The following is an 11,853-nucleotide window of genomic DNA, read 5'->3' on the forward strand; positions in this document are numbered from 1 at the left end:
ATCACAACCCTTAGTGCGTTTGTGATATATATTATGACATTTGATATATTGTATAGCTCTAATCTGCAAAATTTTGAAGATTTCCCAGGGGAGTTTAAACTAATCACATATTGGCATAGTACTCGCAAATTGCTGCAAGCCTTCTCTGGTGGTGTAAATTGGGGCAAAATTCATCATTGACATCCCCGTCTATTTTTAACTGCTTAACTGTTCTTAGACGAGCCGTCAAGGTACGTCGCCGAACGCAGTTTGTTTCTGAGAGCGGGTGTTTTTCACTGTCAAGGTGGAAACTATTGTTAAGGACAAACGAGAGAATTAACGTGTTACGACTAATTCTCTGGTATGTCTTTTTTCTAAGCGACACGTTGTGGTGAGCTTAGCGGCTTGATAAAGAATGGACACGACTATTAGTTCCGCAAGCGGGGCTGCGACGGGGAAAGATTGTGCAAGTATTTCAAGCAGGGATTCTCATCCCCTATGTATTGTATGCCTGGGGGTGAGACATGCTCAAGCAGCACTCGTGAACCCCGAGTGCTGTCCGCACTGTTCCCTTCTCCCATCAAGGGTTCTGGAGAGAAGAGTGCGGGTGGCAGCTGCTAATAAAGGAGACCCCTCCCTTTCTCCGTCGACCATGTCAGATGTCATGCAGTTGGGGCGAGTTTATGGATGAAGTCTCTCCCGAACTTCCCCCTCTTTTCCCGATCTTGTCAGAGGGAAGAGAGGAGGAGGATGATGACGAAGCGATCGCCCGCCTGTTAGAGGAGGACGGAGAGGATGATGATGACGACGCGATCCTACCACCGATGCCCTGCCGTCCGGGAAGCGCGTTAAGTGAAGGGTCCCCGGCCTCGGCTCAAGTGGAGCTCGACCTGATCGAAATGTGCAGGAGGGCGGCTGCAAAACTTTCTATTGAATGGCCGTCGCAACAGGCGGACCAGGGAAAGGAGAGAGACCTATATGACAGCAAGCGACTGCCGTCGCGTGTCCCGGTTGATAAAACGGTAATTCCTGCAGTCCCCGCGTGCGTTTCAGAAATGAAACGTTTCTGGGACAAACCCTTTTCACACAGGGTTCCTGTGAAGGGGTTTTCCAGACTGGATGTGCACAACATGGAGGAGCTAGGGATGTCAAATCCCCCTCCTGTTGAGCTGTCAGTGGCACATCATCTTAACCCTAATCGCAGAGCAGCTTTTTCTTCTGCCTCAGCTTCACTGCCAGGACGTACTGAGCGCTTAACAGCCTTAGTTTTTCAGAAAATCTATCGTTCATCTGCTCTGGCAGTGAGGGCTCTGAATGCTACCTCGCTCCTCACTGCTTATCAAGCAGAGCTCATGGAGGAGATGGGGAGACAAATGGATGCTGGGTCACCAAACCCAGCTCTCTGGGAAGAGATCTGCGTTATTGCCGATCTCAACCTGAGAACCTCCAGGGGGGCAGTCCAGAGCTGCGGCCGCAGCATGGGCTTGGCAGTGGTGGGTGAGCGGGCTCTCTGGCTGGGACTTTCAGGGCTATCTGACAGAGAGAAAGCTGATTTCCTGGATGCCCCGGTTGAGCCCAAAGCCCTTTTCGGAGCATCAGTCACTGCTATGCGCCAGCGGTGTGTTCTGAGGAAGCAGGAGGGTGAGGCTTTCCAAGCTTGCCTCCCCTGAAAACCCATTCCTAAGGCTTCTCCATTAGCACGCCCTGGTTTTGATGCCCCCCTCAGAAGTGGTCAGCCGGCTTTCAGGAGCCCCAGACCACCCCAGCCTCAGCAGACTGAGGCACAACCTAGACCAGCACAGCCAAGGGGAAAACCTTCCTTTGCAGCAGCGGCAGCTAGACACAGACCGGCGAACCCTCAGGGAGGGAAGAAACCCCGGGCAACCTAACCTGTCCTCATGTTCTGGACGACGGGACGAGCAACAGCACTCGTGGAGTATCTGTTGTTATCCTCCCTCAAAAAGAGTGGTTATTTTCTCCCCCTCCCGCCAAAAGAAGGCGTTGGACTCGGGAACTGTTCAAGGAAATGTCAAAAAGTTATCTTTTGACCAGTTCAGGTGTGGAGTTGGCACCAGTTCCCCCAGTGCCCCACAAAGAAGTTCTCCCCCCTCCACCCACGGAGTTGCCGGAATGGGCAGAGGACAGTTCACAAAAAAAATTCCCTGTGCATCCAGGCAGTGGGCCGAGGGCACAGCAGGGTTTGACAATAAAAACACACACAAAACCAAAATTACTCAATTCAGAGCTGCAATCCCCAGCTCCCCCGCTAGATGGCGCGACCGCACCATTAGCTCTGCTCACGCGGAGAGCTGGCGCGCATGTGCAATACACCCCTGGGTTTTATCTACAATACTGAAGGGTTATCGTCTGCAGTTTGCTGTAAAACCACCGGCGTTCAACAGTGTGTTGATGTCAGCCGCAGAAGGGGAGTCAGCTCAAGTTTTAGAGGAAGAAATAGCCTCTTTAATAAGGAAAATAGCAATTCAAATTGTACCGTCGGAGGACAGCCAAAACGGCTTTTACTCCCGGTACTTTGTAATTCCCAAGAGAGGGGGAGGTCTCCGTCCCATTCTGGATTTGCGGAACCTCAACAAACACCTCAGAAAATACAAGTTCAAAATGCCCACATTCAAAGTGCTGTCACATTTTATTCACGAGAAAGACTGGTTCACCTCAGTCGATCTGGAAGACGCATATTTCCATATAGTCATCTACCCGGCACACAGGAAATTCCTCAAGTTTGCCTGTCAGGGCACAGCCTACGAGTTTACGACTGTTCCTTTCGGGCTCTCATTAGCTCCACGAACGTTCAGCAAGTGTAAAGAAGCGGCTCTATCACCGCTGAGAACAGCGGGTCTCAGAGTGTCAGCTTATTTGGATGATCTACTCCTCTGCGCTCCGTCACAGCAGCAAGCGGAGACAGACACGAAGATGCTTGTGTCTCATTTGGAGAGCTTAGGCTTCAAGATAAACGAGACAAAAAGCTGCCTGGTGCCCACACAGGAGATAGTCTATCTAGGCCTCAGACTGAACTCAGATCGGTATCAAGCGTTTCTGTCAGAGGAGCGCATCAGGTCAGTTCGCAGCTGTCTATCCCTTTTTCAAAAAGGGAACAAGGTCCCATTCAGACTGTGTTTACGCCTTCTAGGGCTGATGGCCTCGACAGTCTCGGTTGTTCCTTTAGGACTGTTGTGAATGAGAGAGTTTCAGAATTGAACAGCGGCACAACACTTATGTCCAAAACGCCACCTCAACCGCAGAGTGATGGTGTCACCACTTTGCATGCGTGCTCTCCGTCATTGGAGAAACCGCTCGTTCCTCGAATCAGGGACTCCGCTGGGTGCAGTTTCCATGAGGAAGGTGGTAACGACGTACGCGTCGCTTTCAGGTTGGGGTGCAGTGTGCGAGGGCAGAATAGCGAAAGGGAAATGGCCCGTCTCGCTGCAGAGCATGCACACAAATTACCTAGAACTGTTAACAGTGTTTCTAGCTGTGAAACATTTTGTGCAGTTTCTGCGGAACCACCATGTTCTGATCAGATCAGACAACACGACCACGGTGGCATATATAAATCGCCAAGGGGGTACACGCTCTCCTCAGCTTCACAGTCTGGCACAGAAACTGATTGTGTGGGGCAGGAAACATTTTCATTCATTACGGGCAACGCACGTCCCGGGAATAATGAATGCGGGGGCGGATCTCCTGTCCAAGGGAAATCCTCGGTATGGAGAATGGACACTTCTCCCTCAGGTAGTTGGCCAGTTGTGGAGAAGATTCGGCCGTGCTGCCGTAGATCTCTTCGCATCGCACGGAAACACTCACTGCCCTCTGTTCTTCTCGCTAGCGAGGGACGGTGCGCCTATGGGTGTGGATGCCCTAGCGCACCCATGGCCAAACGTACTGCTTTACGCGTTTCCTCCGCTAAGTCTGATCGTACCAACTCTAAGAAGGGTAAGGGAGTGCGGTCACTCAGTCATATTGATTGCCCTGAACTGGCCGGGGAAATTGTGGCTGACAGAGATAGTGCAGCTCCTATGCGACCAGCCCTGGCCTCTCCCGCTGTGCAGAGACCTCCTCTCACAAGCGCGCGGGGAGATTTTTCACCCTGCCCCAGACAAAGTTGCTCTTTGGGCTTGGCCCGTGAGAGGTTAAACTTAAATGCTACTGGGTTGCCTCCGAGGGTGATCAAGACAATTCAGAACGCGAGGGCTGCCTCGACGCGCTCTGCTTACGATAGGAAATGGAATGTTTTCGAGCAATGGTGCGCACATAAGCACATTGTTCCATTTCTCTGCTCTGTCGCAGATGTGTTATGTTTTTTGCAAGAACTTTTGAATAAAGGCAGAGCTTTTTCTACCGTTAAGGTGTATCTCGCAGCGATTTCTGCGTGTCATGTGGGGATTGACAATAACACTATGGGTCGATACCCGCTGGTATGCAAGTTTATGAGGGGTGCGCGGCGTTTGAAAAGGGTGTCAAAACCACTGATTCCGCCGTGGGATCTGTCTGTGGTCCTTAACGCACTATCCCGTACACCTTTTGAACCTATAGACAGCAGCGATCTGAAGCTCCTTTCCCTAAAGACCGCATTATTACTGGCTCTTTCATCTGCTAAGCGGGTTAGTGAACTTCATGCTTTGTCGATTCATAACTCCTGTATGCAGTTCGCTATGGATTACTCGAGAGTGTCTCTCAAAACTAATCCAGCGTTCGTGCCTAAAGTGAGCGAGTCAGCTCTAGCCTGTAATCAAGTAGATTTATTGGCTTTTCATCCGCCGCCCTTTTCGTCACCAGAAGAAGAGCGGCTTCACTGTTTGTGCCCTGTCCATGCGTTGCGTTGCTATGTAAACAGAACGAAAGCGCTGTGGAAGAGTAATCAGTTATTTGTTTCATGGGCTGATTCTCATAAGGGTAAACCTATTTCTCATCAGCGCCTGTCCCACTGGGTAGTGGAAGCTATTATATTGGGTTACAATAGCATGGGTCTTAGTCCTCCGAGGGGCTGAGGGCTCATAGTACCCGAGGCGTGGCCACCTCGTGGGCGTTGTTTAAGGGCGTTTCAATTCAAGACATTTGTGCGGCGGCGAGCTGGGCATCGCCACACACGTTTGTCAGATTTTATAGGCTGGATGTTACAGAGCCATCGTTGGCTCATTCTAAGTGTGTAAAAAAAAAAAATAATAAAAAAAATTAAAAAAAAGGCCCAGTCCTATTCTGTGAATAGTGGAGGGTTTTCATTTTTATGCTATCACACATCACTGAGTTGGTTGACATGCCTGCTTCAGACAGCATATCTGCAATACGGGAGTTGTCTATATCCCATAGTGAGATACCGAACGAATGTTTGAAAGAGAACTTTAGGTTACTCTGGTTACCCCGGTTCTCTGATAACATGAGTGAGGTATCTCACCACACTTCCCTCCTTGCAGCAGCACGGGGAAGAGATATGCGGAGAATGAGGTAGGGACCATTATGCAGTGATATATATAGGGAGGAGGGACTCCCGCATCACTGTCGTGATTGGTCTGTCAACTGACAGACGTGGTGTAATTGGTGCTTCCAGGATTGGTCACGCCCGAGGCGATTCCCATAGTGAGATACCTCACTCATGTTATCAGAGAACCGGGGTTACATGAGTAACCTAAAGTTCTCTAAGATGGACTCACTATTCACCTAGTCATGTATTGTGTTATACTTTATCTGTATGCAGAGCCAACAACTGTGGACCTACATGTGGATGGAATTACAGACATCTGCACTAAAGAACAAGACATCAACTTCATTTTTACTGGGTTTTCAGTCTTGGGAACTGTTAGTTGAAATTTTATGCATTTGACTTTGTAATACAGTTTTTTGTAAGGTAAAAAAAAACCCTGCTCATTTTCTTTTTCTCATTTAGGTCTTGAGTAAAGGGGATTTGTTGGGGCCTGCAGGGGTTGAAGTAAGTTTGAGAAAAGTAGGAGAAGATGATGTCCTTCAAAGTGTCCTCACACAAGCTGGAGGCCAGTGAGTAGATATTGTCTAGTGGTCAAACTAGAATTTGAGCATGCAAAATTTCTTCGGACACTGACTGCAGCAAAATCACACAATGTGGAGTCTTTAAAAAAAATAAAAATAAAAAAATTCAACAAGAGGTCAATCTGTAATGTGTAGATCCTTTATTGGTCACATGTCAAATTCTCGAGGGTGGGGGGGGGTCATAATGCCTATAAACTATAAATTCAGATTGAATGGCATTATTCCACTGGTCTACTGGTTATGATAAATCATTTTTGAATAATATTATGTATTATAATTTGCAGCTATTCCTGAAATTAAACCTAATTTAACCTAAATTACATTTTCCATGAATTATAATAATTATTCAATTTAACAATAAGAACACCAGCAACAATATCCAACCCTAATTTGAGGGGGCCATCTTACTCCAAGGGTCTATCACTTCAAAATAATATTCATTGTCCATAAATACCATTAACAGTTAAACATGAAAACATTTTGCCCTGTTTGTGTTGTTTTTCACAGGTATACTTTCCTCAAGGTGCTTCCAGGAAGTTATGACATCACCGCCACTCATGCCTCATGGACCCTTGAACATGTATATAGTACAAACTGTCTTATTGACAAAACATATTTCTCAATGACGAATATGTCAACACCTGAAGAAAGATTTTCATGCCACTCCAGTTTTGCTAGTTCACATATAACATTTATGTCAAAGCATCTCATTTAAATGTAGATGCAGTTTTGTTCTAAAAAAAACTTGGTTCACTATTTTTGTTCCTTCACAGAGCTCAACCACTGTGGAATGTTTTTGGTGACAAATCTAATATGCCTGTAAGACTTCTGATAAGTATTTGATTACTTTCTGGAGCTACTTTCAATTGAAATAATTTGAATATAATTTCATCCATCTCATGCAGCCTTATTTATAATGCAAAGATAAAGCACAGATGTCAGTCATTTTTAGCTTGTCTCTTCTTGAATTGTAGGTCCCATATTACAGAGGAGAGAGAATCACTTTTGACGTTGATCCTTCTCGTATGGATTTCAAAGTAGAACACAGCAGTTTAACATTGGAGGTGAGTTTTTCAATTCTCTGACTTGTTCTCACAGATTTGGAAACATGACTTGACACCTAAATTGACAATTAGGGTTGGACAGTATTATAATTTACATCAGTGATCCTCAAATCTGGCTCGCGAGATCCACTTTCCTGCAGAGTTTAGCTCCAACCCTAATCAAACAAACATGAAGCAAATTAATCAAGGTCTTCAGACTCACTAGAAACTAAAGAAACTAAATTACGGTGTCACTTGCAATCGCCACTTGCACTCTCCGATACCTGCGTCGTCACTTGCAATCGACACAAATGGTGCGTGTTGCCAATGGAGACAAGACACTGTGGTGATTAAACGATTTACATGAAGTGTTTAAATGGACATTAAATCGTTATTAGGATTAAATAAATAAATAATGTACAAAACAGTTGGTCTTGCTCAGCAGCCTAACCTGGTTTCTAACCTGTTTTGTCTCTCAGCCAATATTCCGTGTCATGGGATTCTCTGTGATGGGCAGAGTTCTGAATAGCCCCAATGGAGAGGGTGTTGCAGATGCCGTAGTAACGCTTAACAACCAAATTAAAGGTAACTGTGATGATACACTTAAGTGAAATTAACATAATTAGGCATATTAGGGTATATCCAAAGTACTGCACAATTCATGCTTAATTAATAAATGTATGCTAAATTAACACATTGCATTCATATTTTGCCTCCTCCTTGATCTCTTTCACAGTGGAAACTAAAGAAGATGGTTCATTCCGATTGGAGAATATGACTACAGGCACTTATACCATCAACACAAACAAGGAGCTGATGTTCTTTGAGCCGGTCACTGTGAAGATTGCTCCCAGCACTCCTCAGCTGCCAGACATCATCACTGCAGGGTGAGTATGCAGGCAAGAATTGTCCTCAGAAAGCTGTTTTTTAGAAGATAAACGTAGACTTGAGGTGTCAGTCGTCTAGCATTAGGGGTTCGATTTAACATCTCTGCTCCATTGTTATTCTCAGGTTTAGCGTGTGTGGTCACATCTCAGTCATCCTTCTTCCTGAGACTGTTAAACAGCTTGGGCACTACAGAGTTACGCTCTCGACTCGGAGACAGGATCAGGGCTTTTTCCGCACTGTCGAAAGTGACTGCCATGGAGCGTTCTGCTTTCAAGTTAAACCAGGAGACTACAGCATACAGGTAATGAGAATATATGTTGTGCCTTGACTTTAAAGTTAGAGTGAATTGCACAGCACATTAATTTAGATACGTTGTGCGCTGTACAGGTGACCCTCCCTGAAAGTGATGTGAAGGCTGGACTTGCTCTTCAGCCATACTCTCTCGATATCTCACTTGTGGATCGTCCTATCACCGACCTTCTCTTCACTCAGTTCATAGCATCTGTTTCTGGCTCTGTGTCCTGTCTTGGTGAGCTGATTTTTCATGTCCGCTGTCAAATTCAATTAGATAAATGTGCTTTCTGTCTTTGCCTCAATGATTGAATTGTCCCATCAGTGGCATGTGGAGATCTGACAGTCACTCTTCAGCCTGTGAGCAGACAAGGAGAGAGGCAAAACCTCCAGTTGACTGGCAGCAGTGAAGCTCTCAGCTTCACTTTCAATAATGTGTTACCCGGAAAGTACAAAGGTAAGCAATGTTTTTACATGTTTTGATTGTAATGAGCAATAGAGATGGTTATAATTATGGTATTAAATAGATACACTATCATTCAAAATTTTTGGTCAGTAAGATTTTTTCAAGAACTGTATATTTTTATTCAGCAAGGATAAATTAAATTGATGAAAAGTGGCATTAAATAGTTTAGCATTATTTTACAAAATGAAATTTTACAAAAAAATTATTTTAAATAATCCTGTTCATTTTTACTTTCTATTCACCAAAGAATCCTGCAAAAAAGTATCAAGGTTTCCACAAAAATATTAAGCAGCGCAACCGTTTTCAACTGTGATAAATAATAATTAGAGATGTTCCTTGAGCACCAAATCAGCAAATTAGAATGATTTCTGAAGGATAATGTGACACTGAAGACTGAAAACCGCAAACCTTTGAACGGTAGTAAAAAAAAGTCAGCATTTGTTTTTGAGTTTTGTTGTTGTTTGCGTTTTCTTTTTTTTCCTTCTTCTTCTTCTATTTCTTTTTTTTTTTTATATTACCCAAAAATCTATGGTAAATTATGATAGATGACCTTTGGGTAGGTACTAAACAAATAGACATTATGCAATTAATCAAAATAAAAAAAGTGAGAAAGTAAAGAATCAAATACATTGCTATTGTATAGTAAAATAAATCATTATTATTATTATCATCATCATCATTATTATTTAATTTGAATTTTATAGTACAGTCATATGTTTTGGTTATTTATAACTAGAAAAATATCAGAATGATAACTAATATAGGTTTTCATCCTATTTAACATGATTTGTTTCTTATAATTTTGAAAGTTTATTGAATTGCTATATATGATAAACTAAGCGTATTATTATTTTTGAGCTAAATTGTGCAGGATTTCAGCAGTGTAGACATTAAGTTCACGAAAAATTAACAACCTCTGGTTGTCACAGTGTCTATCACCCAAGAGGAGTGGTGCTGGAAGCACAAGTCAGTGGAGATCGATGTACTTGACTCGTACATAGAGGGAGTGGAGTTCAGACAAACCGGATACTTGCTGCGCTGTTCACTGTCCCATGCCATTACCCTGGTGAGGACTGAAAACATTTAAATATTTAAAGATGAGTGATCACATAGTTGCCAAAATCAGCTGTTACAAGCCTAAAATGGTAATACTGATGATGATGCATTATTTATCCATAATTTTAGGAATTTTTCCAAGATGGCAGCTCACCAGAGAATGTTGGCATTTACAATCTGTCCAAAGGAGTCAATCGCTTCTGTCTGTCCAAGCCAGGTGAGCTCAGCTTTTCCTTCAGTTTTGTAAGTTCAGTATGTTCATAAAGCTTAAAGTTCTTAACAAATTTATTTTTAATCTAAGGTGTTTATAAAGTGACTCCACGTTCCTGTCACCAGTTTGAACAAGATTACTACACCTACAACACGTATGTGACTGCCTGTGCCAAGCATTATATTAAAATCAAAGTAGCTGCCGCAGCTTTCTCCCTTTTGATCCTGTGCTTTTGCAGTATGTGCTTGTTGTGTAACATTATTAAATGAAGTCTAATCCACGTTGTTGTTTTTCATCCTTGTTCCTCAGGTCTGCCCCAAGCATCTTAACCCTAACTGCTGTGAGACACCACATGACAGGACTCATCACCACTGATAAGATGCTGGATGTCACTGTCACCATCAAGTGAGTGAGGGAATTGTTATTATGTGTGTCTAAAAGAGTAAAGTCTGTCTTGTTTGTTTGAGTTCTGGCTGTTGCTTTCAATACACCTGGTGGCTTTGTTTAATTTTGGCAGATCTTCCATTGAGAGTGAGCCTGCTTTGGTTCTGGGGCCCCTGCGCTCAAACGAGGAGCAGCGATGGGAGCTGCAGCTTCTGGAAATAGCTGCCCGTAAGAAGGAGAGGGAAGAAAGAGGCGACGAGAACAGCCCCCCTGTGGAAGAGAAACCAGATGAACTCCATGAGCCTTTCCACTATGAATTCTCCTACTGGGCACGGTATGATTTTGGAGAATGTTTGCCAGCATTTTCCTCTTCTGCCTGTGTTAGAAAAAATATTGTGAAATCATGTGCAAAGAACATATATCACATTGTATTCTCCTACCAGTTACAAATTTCATAGTCTTAATTTTATATCTTGGCTCTGTTGGCTATTTTAGGGCTGGGGAGAAGATCACAGTCACACCTTCATCCAAAGAATTTCTGTTTTACCCTCCTGAAGTAGAGGCTACAATCACTGGAGGTTAGAGTGCAATCTTTTTAAAGCTTTTTTTGTTTTATACTAATGGATGCATGTTGTGCCTAGGACCTTTCACAACAATTATGGAACAATTTGCAAACAACTTCTGTTCACACAAAGAATGAAATTAATATTTGTCAAGCTACATAAAAAGGAAATCCACAGTAACATGTACTGTAAGGTGACACTGACCAACAACCAAATTCATGCAGTTGAATCATATACAAAAAAGGTATATTGTTAAAAAAAAATTTAAAGTGCAAAAAATGTACCATTAGGGGTACAACACATTGTCACTGGCCAGTACCTTTATAGGAATAACTTATCTAGCCCTAAAAGCTGCATACTAGTACCTTAAGGATACATATTACTAGGGGTGGTATACCGGTAGAAATTTGTCAACCGTTAGAAATTTTTGGACTCGTCTCTATCGCGGTTACATGCTCACTTGATGTTGCTGTGCTACGTAGTCACAAAAACGTATTGTTTGCACACGCTTTTAAGCATTGCAAGTGATTTTAAGTTGTTGAAATGCAATCAGCAGCAAAAGAGAACTCTTTTCGCTATGTGCGCACTGCCTGAGAAACTGTTTCTGAGCGCTGTTCAGAGAGGCATGCGCATGTGATGACGGTTCTCATAGAGTGCAGGAGCATTTTTATTTTTGTCGTCTTGAACGGTTGAATACACACACTTGTATGTTTCAAAATTCCTGTCTTTGCAAGTATCCTCGTAAACAAAGTAATTTAGGTCTTAAGTGAAAGCAAAACGGCTCAGAAAGAAAAAATGTGGTTGTCAGTATATTGGATCCGGGCAGCTCTTAAATTGGCAGCAGTCTAATATTCCTGCTGTCTGCCATTCATGTTAATTAATCCAACAACAAAAGAGAGAAAATATTTCACTGCTCTTGACTAAATCACTTTTGTAACTTTAATAAAAAGAAAT

The 11,853-nt window shown here is 43.4% G+C and overlaps 3 protein-coding genes across 3 annotated transcripts in view; all 3 read left to right on the plus strand.

Moving 5' to 3' along the window:
• The first annotated feature begins 1,692 nt into the window (after positions 1-1,692).
• LOC107688880 (uncharacterized) lies at positions 1,693-4,131 on the plus strand. The gene is given in 1 exon segment (XM_016486709.1): positions 1,693-4,131. A coding segment is annotated over 1 exon segment (2,439 nt).
• A 1,500-nt stretch (positions 4,132-5,631) lies between these two features.
• LOC107688881 (nodal modulator 3-like) lies at positions 5,632-6,800 on the plus strand. Its single transcript, XM_016486710.1, has 4 exons — positions 5,632-5,790; positions 5,879-5,985; positions 6,505-6,577; positions 6,771-6,800. The coding sequence occupies exons 1-4, from the start codon at positions 5,659-5,661 to the stop codon at positions 6,798-6,800; spliced, it is 342 nt and encodes a 113-aa protein (XP_016342196.1). The 5' UTR covers positions 5,632-5,658.
• A 10-nt stretch (positions 6,801-6,810) lies between these two features.
• LOC107688882 (nodal modulator 3-like) overlaps positions 6,811-11,853 on the plus strand; it is a 13,858-nt gene continuing 8,815 nt past the window's right edge. Inside the window, exons 1-13 of the mRNA XM_016486712.1 lie at positions 6,811-6,816; positions 6,972-7,061; positions 7,520-7,625; positions 7,777-7,927; positions 8,052-8,229; positions 8,316-8,457; positions 8,545-8,676; positions 9,615-9,751; positions 9,871-9,958; positions 10,043-10,106; positions 10,262-10,357; positions 10,470-10,670; positions 10,832-10,914. Of these exons, the coding sequence (XP_016342198.1) occupies positions 6,811-6,816; positions 6,972-7,061; positions 7,520-7,625; positions 7,777-7,927; positions 8,052-8,229; positions 8,316-8,457; positions 8,545-8,676; positions 9,615-9,751; positions 9,871-9,958; positions 10,043-10,106; positions 10,262-10,357; positions 10,470-10,670; positions 10,832-10,914 (1,474 nt within the window). The remainder of the gene's footprint in view (positions 6,817-6,971; positions 7,062-7,519; positions 7,626-7,776; positions 7,928-8,051; positions 8,230-8,315; positions 8,458-8,544; positions 8,677-9,614; positions 9,752-9,870; positions 9,959-10,042; positions 10,107-10,261; positions 10,358-10,469; positions 10,671-10,831; positions 10,915-11,853) is intronic.

Source organism: Sinocyclocheilus anshuiensis, unplaced genomic scaffold (genome assembly GCF_001515605.1).
Source record: "Sinocyclocheilus anshuiensis isolate Anshui unplaced genomic scaffold, SAMN03320099.WGS_v1.1 scaffold101, whole genome shotgun sequence".
Lineage (NCBI taxonomy): Eukaryota > Metazoa > Chordata > Actinopteri > Cypriniformes > Cyprinidae > Sinocyclocheilus > Sinocyclocheilus anshuiensis.

What these genes read in the sequence shown, in the direction of transcription:
- LOC107688881 (XM_016486710.1), top strand. Translation starts at nt 5,659, where the DNA reads ATGTATTGTGTTATACTTTATCTGTATGCAGAGCCAACAACTGTGGAC. An exon ending in GGTTTTCAGTCTTGGGAACT is followed by an intron (nt 5,791 to 5,878) that starts GTTAGTTGAAAT and finishes TTTCTCATTTAG; the next exon opens with GTCTTGAGTAAAGGGGATTT. An exon ending in CTCACACAAGCTGGAGGCCA is followed by an intron (nt 5,986 to 6,504) that starts GTGAGTAGATAT and finishes TGTTTTTCACAG; the next exon opens with GTATACTTTCCTCAAGGTGC.